Raw genomic sequence first — 14668 nt, 5'->3', positions numbered from 1 at the left:
CTGGTAGGCTGCTGAATCAGTTTGCAGCCCACTGGGAAATCCTTCAAAGATTATAATAGCTAAAAACACCTTTAAAAGATAAAGTAATAACGTGAAAACAGTACAGTTCTTTATGACTAGAATCAAGTTTTAGCTTTTATTTTACCCATAAAAGAGGAGACACTGTAGAAAGCAAAAAAGCAAGTTTAGCCCTCTGAAGAGGAGAGAGATGGATTCTAACCAACGCTTAGCTGGAGACTGATAAAAGGCTGCTTGCAGTAAATGGTTGTCTTCCATTCTGTTGTCTCATTTCTGCCCCAGATGTATAGCCACAACTGTTTTTAATAAAGTAATTGTCAACCTTGCTTACGTGCTCACAGTACAATAACATTGTTGTATCACATGGATTGTGTAAAAGCACCGAGTAAAGCAAACAAATGCTTCACCCACACAATTACGGCCTAACAAAAAATCTCAAGCGTTTGAACACTGTGCAGTGTGACAACTGTTAGTTCAGTGCTTTGTGAATAGAGAGGGGCCCTTTGTGTAAAATATTTCCCTGTACAAACATCTACCTGAATAATGAAAATGAAGGACTTTGGGAGAAGGTCTTGCCTTGGTTCTAAACAGATTCTTTGCCTCCATGTTTGCCTTTTCTCACAGGTACTGCAATGAGCATTTGTTGTGCCCCCCTCATGTGTTTTGGACAGGCTGGGGTCCATGGGAACGCTGCACTGCTCAGTGTGGAGGGGGGATCCAGGCACGGCGTAGGATATGTGAAAATGGTCCTGACTGTCCTGGCTGCAGTGTGGTAAGTAATTCTCATCTTTCCCTTCAGCAAATGTCTAGGGCCATATGCCATGGATGTCTCTATGTCCATAGGGTATCTGTGTATGTTTGTATGCTCTACCCTAACATGAGGCACTAGAGTGTGTTTGTGTTACTTGTGTGTGATGAAATTCACACAGTTTATCAGTCAGAAGTATATATAATTCAGCTTTTTCACAATATCATCTTGAATATGAGCTTCCTGAGGCAAGGTTGGTGCAGGTGTGGATGTGTCCTTGGCAGTTTTATGATGGTTTTTATTATCAATAGGAACTCTAGCTATGAACCCAGGATTCCAGAGTATCAGGTCCTGTACAGCATAGAAAAAGATAAGTTTAAAATCTAAATACATAAGGAGTCAATAAGTGAATACATGGAACCACCAGGAAGCGCTGAAGTAAACTTGAATAACAATAGTGATCTTAGCACGGCAGCAGCTTAGCAGCTGTCAGGCTTTGAAGCTACAGTGAGACCATTTTGAATGAACAGAAATCCTTTATGGATACCAAATTTATAAAGAGAAACACATGGGAAAGCATATAGAGGCTTTTTCTTATATCTGAACAAATATAGGTGGTAGGTTTTGTGGGATGGGAACATCAAAATGGGACATTGGTTTTTTGAAGGTGAATACATAGCAGTATATGAGTGAAGGAGAGAAATGTATCACAGACATGTGGAGAGCAGGGTGACACATTCATTGCAGTGCACTGGGAAGATAACCTCGGTGTGAGCATTCCTGACTGGTTAGCACTGTCAGAGACAGAAGAAGGAATATTGATGCAGGACAATGGGCAGCTGAAGCAAAGTCTTAGCAAGTGTAGGTGAATATCAGAAGACAAACCTTGGGGTGCTGTTCCACGATAATTTGAATTCTAGTGGTGGACTGTCACTGAGTGGACTACTATGTAAAAAGCATAACCTGGATGAAAATTTGAAGTGGCCAAAACTGCAGAAGACAGATTATGCTGGTGAATGACGAATGGTGGTGTTAATCTCCCCAGTGACCAAGAATGAGCACAGCTCAAAGAAAAAAATGAGAGTTTGGTTTTAGCCAAGTTGTGCTTAATGGCCAAGCCTAGTGTTGCACACTGAGAAACATGTACTCCATTTTGTTCCAAAATATTAAAGAGGTAGAAGAAAAAAAATTTTTTTTTTTTTACATATTAAACCAATTTTTGCATGCCTTCATTTCAGAGAGTAAACTTAATTCTGAGGTTTGTCATCATCTGTGGTCTATTTGTTAGACGGGCAGTAAATCAATACTAAAGAAAGGATAATTTATTACCTTTTTCCAATTTAAAGGTTTTGTGTGCATTTTCCCAGCATTTTTTCTCTTTTTAACATTTATCCTGTTGGTAGAACTGCATTTTCAGTAGATTGAAAGCATGCATCAGCTTTGTTCTTGTCTTTCAGTTGAACTTTAAGAATTGACCTAATAACTTAGAGTTATACCAAGTTTTCCAAAATTTTTATCTCCCCCTGATGGTAGACAAAAAAGCAGACATATGGTCTAGATCTACTGTTAAACCTTCTTGACTAGCACAGAAAAGAGCACGATCTGAAGGTTTTCTGTCTCAGTCATCCCTGTTTATCCCATACTAATGTTTGTGAAATAAAGCAGTATTTTGTTTTGCACAGAATCTTCCCACCATCTGAAATGAAAAATACATTGCTCTAATTTTCTTGGAAGATCCATGAGGATAGCAGGAAAACCTGTAGTGTCAAAATGTCTTAATTATAACTGATTTGAGATTAATATTACTGGGATTTGTAATTTATTAGCTCATTGTCTCTGCTGCGTTACAAAATAGTTACCAGTTCAGCTATGGAAATGATTTTGGGATTTTTTTATTAATTAGAAAATTATTATGTTGATGGTTTCAAAAAAGCTTAGCTTAGCTTTAGAGTACATAGTTGTCTTGCTAATACTTAGGCACCAATGGAAACCAGCCTAAGGTAGAAATCCTCTATAAACCCTGGTGTTGCAAGACAAAGGACTTGGGTATAAAGTCTGTGTTCTGTTCAAGTTTCAGTGAATTTGAATGTGGAAGTTATCTGTCTTGAGTCAAAAGTTTTGCAACTGTTGTAGGACCTTGTCAATAAGTGTAACTGACAAAGAAAGTACTTTATTTCTTCTAAGAGTTTGTTTCATTAATGTAGGAAAGAGCAACCTGAAATATTTTTATGCCTTCTTTTAATTGTCGCACGGGTAAAATATATATATTAAGAAAATCTTAATGAATAAGGATTTCCATCTTTACCAGCTGTAGTGATACTAACATTGAGTGATGAAAGATATTTACTGAAGTTAATTTGTTTTTAAAACCATTTATTCTGAGTATCTCAGAGCAGTTGGAAAGCTAAATAATCTTGGGAAAAGTTGCAAGTGGTAGTAATCTACTCTGTCTACTGGATATCTGGTATGGACTTAAAGGTTTTAGGAACCAAACTTTCACCAAGTGAATTAAAGGTATAGCTGAGAAAAGGCTCAGGAACTTAAAATGCCCAGTTCTCTCTTTCAACCATTAGATGATAGCTTTAATCTAAAAGGAGCCTCTCCAGGTTTCTTATTTGCCTTCAGTGTGGATGAGCTCTGGGAAACTTTCCCAGTGTTTGAACAGCATGTGTTGCCATAGGCCTTCTGCAGCTGTATAGTTCAGAGTCTGTGGTCTGTAAAGTCAAGACCTGTATTCGTAAAAAGTGGGAAAGGAAAACGTGTATATAGAGGACTGGAGAACATATTATTTAAGAAGATAATAACTGTGATAGCCTTCATTTCATCTAGAAAAGCAATTTTTGACACATCAGAGCTGTAGGTTGGATTAAATGCTGTCTTGGGACCCCTTTCAGCTATGCCAAATCTTTGGTTTTAGAACCTTTTTTCAGTGGGGGGTTGGGGGAGAAAAACAACAACAAATGTTTTTATAAGGCTTAAGAAAGGAAGTCTTGCAGCTTCTTTGCCAGCAGTATAAGGGGACCAGATTTTATGTCAGAAACTACCTTTTCTGTTTTCCAGTCTGCAACCAGGCTGTTAAGACTATGGTATGGCCTATCACAATCGCATTTTGCAGCTTTTACCATATTCATAGCTGTTGTCTGCATCCACCTAATAATTTGTACCACATAATTTTTACTGAGCATCTTTCCTTCCTTTTAGTTTGGTTGTATTGCTCTTAGTCTGTAATATCACAGCAGGCAGCTACTCCCTGTGTTTACTTTTTGCATGTTTCCCATCAGTTGGTTCTCTGGCTTTATTGGTCTTATAGCAGAAATCAACCAAGACACTTGAATATTTTTTATTAAGACTTCCTGTAATTATTGCAAACTGAACATCGTATTAAATCATAGTGATGATAATAATGAATATTTTGATGCATATAAATACTCCAAATTAAAATGTAATATAATAAAAATGCATCTCCTTGAACTGCACTCAATACATGAAAGTAGATGGCCAGAGACTTAGGACTGAAAGAATTTACACTGAATATAGAAAATCATAAATTGTTAAGACATAGGAGAATTAGACCACAGAGGCTCTTAAAGGTCAAAAAGATGAATCTTGAAATGAAAATCTGGAGCCATAAGGACCTGTCAAAGTCTTCATGTTAATCAAAGTTAGTAAAGAATGCTTGAAATTGTCTAATAAGAGATAGGACTGTTATGGCCAAATTTAAGAGCAGCTAAAATCTGGTAATAGAAAGTTTAAGTAGATCACAAACCAGATATTGCTCTCATGTATTCCTGTGATACATGCACTAGAGTTGGAACTGTGGAATTCTGTGGACTTGCTAATATGACTCAGAGGACAAATATCTTCAGATTTTACAGCATACTCAGATAAATTGTACATTTCCTTCAGAAAATGGTTCTTTTCCCCCAAGAAGAATAATCTCAGTTGAATTTGCCTCAGGCCAGTAATAAAAAATAACTTTTTTTAAGAATTATAGCTAGAATAAGAAATCTAGTTTGAGGCTTAAGTTGGGTGACATACTTTACATATATTTGTCTGTGCTCTCATTTCAGTCGTGATAACGTGCATTAATTTTAGGTTTTGTCTTGGGAAACTGGAAGTTTTTTTCATATACCAAGACTATTTCCATACACCAAAACAAAGCAAGATGGGTTTGGCTGTGGAATAAAAAAAAAGTAACAATTTTATTTGTTTCTTAGACATAGCTGCTAGTGTTGCATTCTTCTTTTATTATTATTATTATTATTATTATTATTATTATTATTATTATTACTATTATTATTGTTACTACTGTTACTATTATTTCAGTGTTTTGGAAGTATGCTGAACACAAAACTTTGGGAAGAAAAACTCTGTATTCTAAAGTTTCTGTTATCACACAAGACGAAAAAAAAGTCTTGGAAGAACAAATGTCAGAAATGTTTTTCTTTCATTCAATTTTTAAAAGGAATTTGAAGATGAAAAATTTTCAGAAGTAATTTGTCCATCAAAAAATAAATGCCTTTAAAATACCTGACATCTCACAAAACAACCTCTAAATGACTAGTCCAGAGAAAAGGGACCAGAAAATAAGATTATTATTACAGTTTTTATGATAGTTTTTTAAGTTTCCATTTGACCTCTTTGACTTAAAGAAAAATAAAATAATTAATCATCTATTGCAAAATCAGAAAGCATATTCTCAGAAGCATGAGGTAGAAAAACTTGTAATTTTATATATTTGCCTACTTTTTTCCTTTTCCTATCCTTTTTTTCTGTCTATAATGTAAAATCCATTTAATATTATCTGTTTTCTTTCATCCTGCACATGCTATTGCACTTATAAGCAATGCCAGTTAATTAAAGAGGGTAAAACTAAACAAAATCAAAATCACGAGAAATAGTTTCAGAAAATGCTAACAAATATTGATTAATGGTACACGTGGTGCTCAACTTTGTCAGTGAAGTGAATTATCGCCTTGGCATGCATAGTCATGGTTGAACTGGTGTGCATATATATCCAAATGTGAGGTGTTTAAGGTAGTCTTTAGCTACACATCCAGTGATCATTTTGCTGTTTGATTTATTTAATTCCAAAAAAGAGGCTAAACTGCAAGCTGTTTGCTTCCTTGCTTAAAACAGAGCATTGTGAAGCATCCATTTTTTGAGAAGCATGTAATTTTAAAAATAATTTAAAGCTGAGAAATTTCAGCTGGTGGAAAACTGTCCCTACTCCACTTCAAGCAATTCAGTTCAACCTGTGACAGTTGACACTGATGGCAGTCCTGTTCTGAGGTTCTTATAGTAGGTGCTTTCAGGGACTTCCAAGTCATGTACAGTAACTTCTTTTGTCGACCAATGCCAGTTGATGTGAAATCTCTTTCAAATCTAATTAGAAGTGTTCTCTAAAGTGAGTATTCTCACATTCAGGAGCTTTGTCTTGGACATGTGTACCTGTGGTACAGATGATGTGTGTTTGATTCACAAGTCCAAATCTTATTTACAAAAAACCCCATAGGAAACAAATTTTACTGTAACTGCATGAGCTTTCTCAGGCTTTTGGATGTAGGGAACAGCTAATGTGTCCCTCAAGGTCAGGTGATAGCCAAGTGCCTTCATCCACTTAGGGCATGGTGTGGGTCAGAGATAGGAAACCCTGTTTGCTACATGCAGAATTTGCCACACAGTTTCCTAAAGCACCCAGCTCACCAGAGTGTGTCCTGCCACAGGTATTGCTATTTGTTGCAGTTTTTGGCGACTCCCATGCTGTAGAGGTGGTCTTTGTTATTGTTACCTAGGTGGCATAACTTACACCTATCTATGTGAGGCTGTGTTTTTGAATTGTGATCATTACTGCATCTGATAACCACAAAAAGCAGAAATATATGAAAAGTCCTTCATTCAACAGGCACGGCACTGGGCTCAAGGTCTCAGCATTACAGGACGTGAACTCCTACTTCCCTTTGACTTGGCTGGTTTTTGAAAAGGAATGAAAAGGAGAGAGGTATTTAGGAAGAAAGGATGTTGGGTGCTGTGGTTTTGTGCTGCATTAATTCTAGAATGAGTTAATGAGTGATACGGAAGCTGGAGAATATTTCCTGGTCACTCATGTTTATCCAGCCTGAGATTTTTTTCATTGCTGTGGACCTAGAACATTCAGTTGTCTGTGGAAAGTAACCCTAAACTCTGTCATTAAACACTGAAAATCAAAACAAAATGTAGGTGGCATGGTTTTTACCTTAGTTTCATCAAGTAATGAGGCTTACAGGATCATACTGTAGTCTCTCAGGTATTCTTACTGAGTCCTTTATTTGGTCCATATGGCATCAGGTGCTGGTCAATGGGTGTACATGTTAGGACACGTAGCTTGTGACTAGCCACCACATGTCTTTTAATTTTTACGAGTAGGACTGCTAAGTCCTACTGGCAGGAGATATGGGAAGGAGAAAGGAAAGGAGGAAAAATTTAAAAGACTTGAAAGACAAACTTACAGGAAATCAGGGTTCATTAGTTGCAGTGCTTATGGATCTACTTAGTATGTGTAGCTTACCTTTATTTGATACATAAGTAGTACTTCCATGAAATCAGAACTGACATAAACATGGAGAACTGTAAAAAAAAATACAGGGAGATTTCAGCAGACTCAGAAAATGCATAATTTTGTGTCAATTGAAATGTATTTTGGGGGAATTTAAGCCAAAAAAAAAAAAAAAAAAAAAAAAAGAACAACAGATATAATACCCAGTCTTTCTACCAATCTGTTCTGGGAGGAAGTTTCTTCCTATTTTTCATCTAGCAATCATGGGAGCAGATTACCAGATAGTCATCTAGTAGCCCATCTAGTATTTTCTGTACTGCCTTAGAGTCCTGGGTCAGCTCAGTAAGAGTCCTTTGTTCAGTTGCAACCAGTCTTGGGTGCCAAAGGGAAGGTAAGAAATAAGAGAAAAACTATGTAGGCAATTTTCCATATGCAGAATAATCCATCTTGACTCCTGAAAGCACCTGGCTAAAACTCAGAAGTATGACAGCTGGTCATAGTAATTACTGCACTATAGAAATGCACCAATTTGTAAGTGGTAAATGTAACGGACTTATACAGACCACTAATTTGGAAGGAAGAAGGAAGAAAAAAGTAATGCCTGTCCTGGAGTACTGGAAAGACTTGAGCTGTATTTAATAGTATTTTTGTTTTAATTTGTTTTGTTCTTACAGGGGAAAAAAAAAATATAGCAAGCTTCATATCCAAGTTCAAGGAAAGGAAAAAATTGATGGAGGTAGAGACAAGCTGTTTCACCCAATCTCTGATTTTCAAACTGCTGAACAACTTCAGGATAAAAAATAATTTCAATGTAAATGCAAAGTGGAATGTAATCCCTTAAGATATTACCAGTATAGATCACTTTATACTTTTCTGACATTGTTCTTTATGATGATACCAGGGGTTTCTGATAATCAAAATGGAGCAGCTTGAAAGTGTATGGTATTAAATTTGTGATACAGTGTTACAAAAAAGGTTCATCATTAAAGTGATACACTAGCAGGAAAGTGCAGGAGTTAAAAGATGGATAAAGCTAACTGGACATACCGGTGGGTTGTCCTGAAAGGGGAAACATCAGATTATTGGGAGATTACTCTAGATTTCCTAAAGGAATTACTTCAGACAGATCTTACTTATTAGTGATTTTAGTAATTTTGGCAGACAAATTTGGATTAGCTTTGTTGGTGACCTGAAGTTCAGGGGCATCATCAATACAGAGGTTGATTTGCATGTCATACAGGAGTCACTGGATGTCTTTGAGGGCTGAAGTAAGAGAAGTGCAAGTGAATTGTATCATAATTACAAAGTCATGAACTTAAAGTTAACAGAAACTCCTGCTCTCACCTTGAAGCACAGTCAGGAACAAGACAGGAGAATGACCCTGGTGCACAAGTTGTTTATGGTACTGGCTATAAACCAGAAAAGTTGTGCAACAGTGAAAAATTTAGATTCAACTTTTGTGTTTAGGATGTTTCAGCAAGGTATTTCCAGTAGAGGCAAAAAAGACCTCAGAAAGTTTGGTAACAGTCTGCACTGAGGCTAGTTGAAATCCCCCTTTTTGTTTCACATATTGCAAATAATGTCATTTCTCCACCAATGCTGTTATCTGCAAAGCTGAGCGTATTTTGAAGCTGAATTTATCTGAAAACATTGGATCAATGACTGAAGTCATGAAAGTTCATTATGATTTCATCTACAAATTTTCAGAGTCTCTTCTGTCATATGTCTTTGTAAGTACGCAAAAACCTTAATTTTACTGTAGACAGTTCAGTAACATTGTTAAGTCATTGTGCAATTGCAGTCAAAGTGGGAAAAAATGATGTGTGAAGCATGGCATTGAAAATGACCTCAGAAACACGATAGAACTGTTACATAAAATTGTTCTGTGGCCACACTTACTGTTCCTAAAGGATATGGCAAGTGGGGGAAGTGAGCTGAGCCCTGGAAAGCATCCCAAAGAAAGACAAAAGATTGGAATTTTGATAAATAAGAGTAGGCAGGGTTCTAGGGTATGAAGGACTAATATATGAATTAATGATATGTTTAGAGAGGCAACACTGAGATTTCTGTGCACTCAGTATTGTAATATACTGAATTTTAAGGAATATTAAGTCAGTTAAGGGAACTAATTTCTATCCAGGGCATTGTTAAATGATGTAACTTGTTGCAAGAAATTGTTGAGTTTTAAATCTTAAGAATCAAAAAACCCCACACAACTAAAATTGTGCTGGATATCAGGGTGAATTAGAATTATAATAAAGATAAATAAATTAAATTTTAGGTAGCATAGTAAATCACATTTTAAAGTTTTAAATCTTTTTCTGAATATTAACAGTCAGACTGAGAGCTGTGCTTTGGACATTCTACTTATTTCTATGTTGTCCTTTGAAAATAACCAGGGACAGCATTTCTGATCTAGAATGACATTTCCAATGTTCCTCTTTGTAAGTGAGTGTTGAATTAGTTTACAACTTGTCCCTCTGATTTATTTAGTTCCTTTTAGGTTTAGGCACCTGTAGTTAAAATGCTACAGTGCAAACATAGTAATTGTGTTGATGCATTTTATAACAAAAAGTGTTCCCACGTGTAGACCTGAGGGTTAACACAAGGCACAGTTTTGTTTCAGTGTTCTTCACTTTGACCTCAGTAAATTGAGGGATGGATGAAGCCTGCATAAGTAATACGTGTTGTTACCATTATAGCTTCACTACTGCAGCAACTGTTGGAAGAGTGCGAGACTGATCTGTTAGCTGAGCTAATTGGCAGCAGTCCTTAGCCATCCAAGTGCATTTAAGTGGAACGCCATCCAAATTAATGATATTTATCTGCCGACTTTTGTTTTCACTTAGTCTCAGAGTGTTATAGTAATTTTTAATTTATTAGGCTGTGCTAGAATTTTGCTATTCATTGAAAATAGTGTCATCCCTCTTCTCATCCAGATTCTATCAGACTGGGGCATCACTGAAAAAAATAAATTAGAATATTTATTGATGGAGTTACTAAAACTACATGGTTTTCCCTCTTGGGTTGATTCCCTCATCTCTTCCACATTAAATTGTTGGTTTAGAAGACTTCTGCATCGATACTACAGCCACCAAATAAAAGTCATTGAGTTATTCAAAGCTTCTGACATTCATCTTGAATAAACATGTTCACAAGCCTTAAAAAAGGCAAACATACGTTTTCATTGTGTTTATTTATAACTTATTTTGTATCTTCAGGATGTTATGACTCAGTCTATTGCAGCATTCTGAAATAATAATATTTAGTCATGAATACTCCAGCCGATGGGATTGTATTCTTCATGTCTGAGAATATAAACTCATGCAAGCACTGAGCTCGTTTACCAGCATACACAGATTTGTTCTTGCAGCTTGAAGTTTCACAGTTTTTCAGTACTCAAAAGCAGCATCATGTAGCATATTTCTTTTCTGCCCCAGAAATGCAGCTGAAAGTAAAATTATTAATCCTGCAGATTCCAGAACAGAGTTTTTCTCATTCAACAATACTTGTTACATCATCTGAAACATCAGAAAGGTGACGGAGGTAATAAAAATAGGCCTTTCCATTTACATTATGAAAATTTCCAACTTTGTTACTTACAACAAGTTCTAGCAATCAGTGAAGCATTTACTACTCTGTGAAGATAAATGAGTTTATTTATCTTTTTTCTGAAAATGTTGAAGCCCCTATGCAGACTGGGATTGATCCAGAAATAGATCAGCCCCCAAATACAGTTCTTATTTCCTTTGTCAGAGAGGCTCTAGACAGAGAAAAGCAGCTGTAGACTATACCTTTATTTTTCAGCTATCTAATTCAGAGGAAGGGCAGACTGATTTTGATCTCTTTGGGTTTTGAGTCAGTCTCCAGAAGGAAAAGTGGAAAAGAAATGATGGAGTTGACATGCTAATGTTGCTAGTAATTTATTTGCATTTAAAATTAGGAGGAGTTGACCAGGTCCTCAGTGGGTACAAACTGATGAAACCCTGTTGAGAGAACTTGCAAGTTACAACTTGACATATTAACCTTCAAATTGTGAACATTTATGCAGAATAAGACAGTACTAGGAGATCCTAAATGCTTTCATTGTCCCTAGCTCAGTGTACCCACTGGTAGCTCTTTGTGCACTTCATCCTGCTGTGCAGGTGGTCTGGTGTTTCTTCCACAATATGCCAGGTGGGAGGCTGCTCAAGAATTCAGGAGAAGCAGGCTGTCAGAGATAGTACTTGAACCTCTTATTTCCTTCATGGATTAGAGAGGAGAAGAAAACTTAAATGTCTGCCGAGATCCTGTGGCACTAGAGCTACTTTGCCAATTACATAGGCTGGATTGCCAGCCACCAGGTCAGATGCTAGACTGTTACGTGGCCAACATTTGTGCAGTGCTCAACATGAGACTCTGTGATTGCTCATGTACTCACAAGCAACCTCATTTTTAGTACATGAGGGTTATTTATTAAGGTAGTGTCAGATTCCAGGATTCTTTATAAAAGGTCATTTATGTGTTGGTGCTTGTGAGGAGGTTGTATATGGCTCAGATCTGCAATGTGGGGGCTTGGATCGTGTGGCCTGTCAGTTTTCTGGTAATGACATACTACTGCGGATGTACCTCATACTAGCAAAAATTTCATATCCCACAGATGAGTTTATTCTGTCCCCATCCAAATCAATACAAGCTATATGAAAAACATAAGTTAGTCAGAAGACCCACATCTCTTGGCATTGCCTGACTAGCTAAATCTTTTCACTGCCTTGAAGGACATCAGCCAGCAGAAGTCCAGAGAGTGTATGTGACTGTTACACTATCTAGAAAACTGAGACCTATAATGATGCTTTAATCTGAAGTATGTTTGCTCTATTTGAAGCATGAAAAGAGATTCAGTCAGAAATTTTGAAATTTTTCAAGCAGTTGCTCACAAAACTAGGAGCATACTATATGCTTTCACATAGGAGAACATCACCCTCTTTGCAAATTCACTAAGCTCCCTATTAAAAATAGTTAATTTATGGGTCCTATCCCTTATTGAAAAGCTGATCCAGAATCCCCATTGGCATATTGAAGCATTTTTGTGTGATAGCTTGGCAGCATGAATATTTTGTTAAAGAGGTTTCAAAGTACTTAGAAAAAGAAGAAATATCAGTGCATGTAATCTTCTTCTGAAATGGAGGGCTAAAAGGGATATTAGACACATAGTGAAATCTGGCATCAGCAATTTAGTATGAAATATAAAAGATGATCCATTACACAGAATTCAAGAAAAAAAGCAAATGATGGGTTACAGGAATGAATCCATCAGAAACCTTGCTGGTGGTCATATAAACATGATTTTGAAAAAATTAAAGAATGTGGTCTCATTTGGTATCTTCAGTTAGGGAAACGTTTTTTACTTATTTCTTTTGTTTTCAGAATGATTGGCATTTTATTTATGGTTAATTTTCTAAGTAAAACTAAAGAAGTATAACAATACAAGATGCCCTAACTATAAAGTCAAATCTGACTTTCCATGATAGTTGCAAACTGTCAAGAAAAACTAATTTATGTTACCTTAAACTTCATAGGGAGAGAAATATGTATGAGCAAAATTTCCTGTATTGTGAGAAGTAGGTAGGGTGAAATGTGGAGAAGAAAGGATAATTTGAATCATGAGAGGGCAAGATTTAAAAAAAAAAAAAGTATTTGTCTTTGTTGAAGTCACAGAAGGGCTTTGACTAAAATAGAGAAATAGATATGAAAATGAGTTATTAATCTTTTGCCTTTGATTATTTGGGAGAAGTTTATTGATGAGTTTAGTTCTTAGAACTGCATGCATTCTGCCTGCAGTACCAACCTGATACAGTGTGCACTTTCTTAACTGTATACTTTCCCTTTCCCTTTTCCCCTGCTACATCCCCTTCAGAGTGTTTTCCTGAAAGTAGACAGTATTTTAGATACTACGGTACTTCCCAGGCTGTTGAATATATTTAACCACGCAGATCCCAGCACAGACCATTTTGGACACCTTCCATTGTGAAAACTGACCATTTATTCCTCTCTTCCATTTCCCATCTTTTAAGCAGTTAATTATCTGTGAAAGGATAATAGCTTTTCTCTTAGCTTGTGACTGCAAGTTTCCCTAAGAGACTTTGAGAGACACTGTGAAATGTCTTCTTGAATTTGAGGTAAACTGTATTAACTTACTGCCTGTATCTGTATGTTTGTAGACCCCTTCAGAGAGGTTCATGGCTTCCTTTTATAAAAAAAAAAAAAAAGCAGGTTATATAATTTTGTTTTCTAGTAGGTCATATTTGTTCATGTGTCCACTAATTTCATGCTTTATTATGATTTCCCCCAATTTGCCCAATTCAGACGTCACACTCTTTGTTTTATAGTTCCCCTCAACTTCCTGAAGTATTTTTAAAAATGGTGTCAAATTTACCATCTTCCAGTCCTCAGGTAGGAGGGTAATTTTAAGCAAGAAGCTGTGTGCCACTAGTACCAATTTCTTTATTTCTGTTTCCTTAGTTATATTCTTCGGTGACATTTTTTGTTCATTTTGTCCATTTGTTCCATAATGTATTCGCCTAACGCAGCCTGCTGTGGTCTTGCTGTTTCTAAATGCCCCTTGTATGCCTTCATAATATATTGGGCATATAGACTCTGTAGCAATCTTTCTGTCCCTGATGTGCTTGAAATAGGATTGAGTTTTAACTTTTATACCTTTCAAAGTTCCTCCTTGAATTCTTTTGTGGCCTCTCTTATTGTGTTTCTGCATTTAATATTCCAGATTTCATGATTCTTTCCATTCATTTTTCATATACACGACTTTGGCTTTTTGGAGAGTGGCTTCATGCTTTTAATGACCTTTCTCTCCCTACTGTTTTGTTCTGCAGATTTCTTTTTGCCCTTCCTCATCTTTCTTGATTGACAACAAGCATTTGCTCTCTGCCTCTAATACAGTGCCCATGATGAGCTTCCCTCCTGTAGCACTCTGCTGGTTCACATCCTTGATTCAGGTCCCTCATCAATAGTTGTACTGAACTCAGCTCTCTTCTTTGTTCATTTGTACTGCAGAGAAGAGGTCAGGGACTAGTCCCTTAATGCTTTTCTCTTGAGTGGACTCACCCCTCGAGAACAGAAGGCAGGAAAAAAAAAATGCTTTTAAGTTTCTCTGGAAAATAATATTTGGCAAAAATACAGTCATTTTTGTCACTATATTCATATTTCTTAACCTTGGGCACATAAACCAGGAACCTTGTCTGCTTAGTCAAGGGTGAAAGGTGAGTTCCTGCAGGGGACTTTACAGAACTGCTGAACTGGGCAATAGCAATATTACACTAAAATACCCAAACCTCCCACTCCCTACACTTGCACCCTGATAAGCTTACGGT

General features: G+C 36.5%; 1 protein-coding gene across 5 annotated transcripts in view; it reads left to right on the top strand.

Annotated features, from left to right (window-relative positions):
* SEMA5A (semaphorin 5A) overlaps positions 1 to 14668 on the top strand; it is a 348842-nt gene that overhangs the window by 272952 nt on the left and 61222 nt on the right. For all 5 annotated transcript variants that reach the window (XM_074899498.1, XM_074899502.1, XM_074899501.1 and 2 more), the window contains one exon: positions 643 to 790. In XM_074899498.1, the coding sequence (XP_074755599.1) occupies positions 643 to 790 (148 nt within the window). The remainder of the gene's footprint in view (positions 1 to 642; positions 791 to 14668) is intronic.

This window comes from Athene noctua, chromosome 2, assembly GCF_965140245.1.
Source record: "Athene noctua chromosome 2, bAthNoc1.hap1.1, whole genome shotgun sequence".
Lineage (NCBI taxonomy): Eukaryota > Metazoa > Chordata > Aves > Strigiformes > Strigidae > Athene > Athene noctua.
This window is presented reverse-complemented; position numbering and strand designations above follow the sequence as displayed.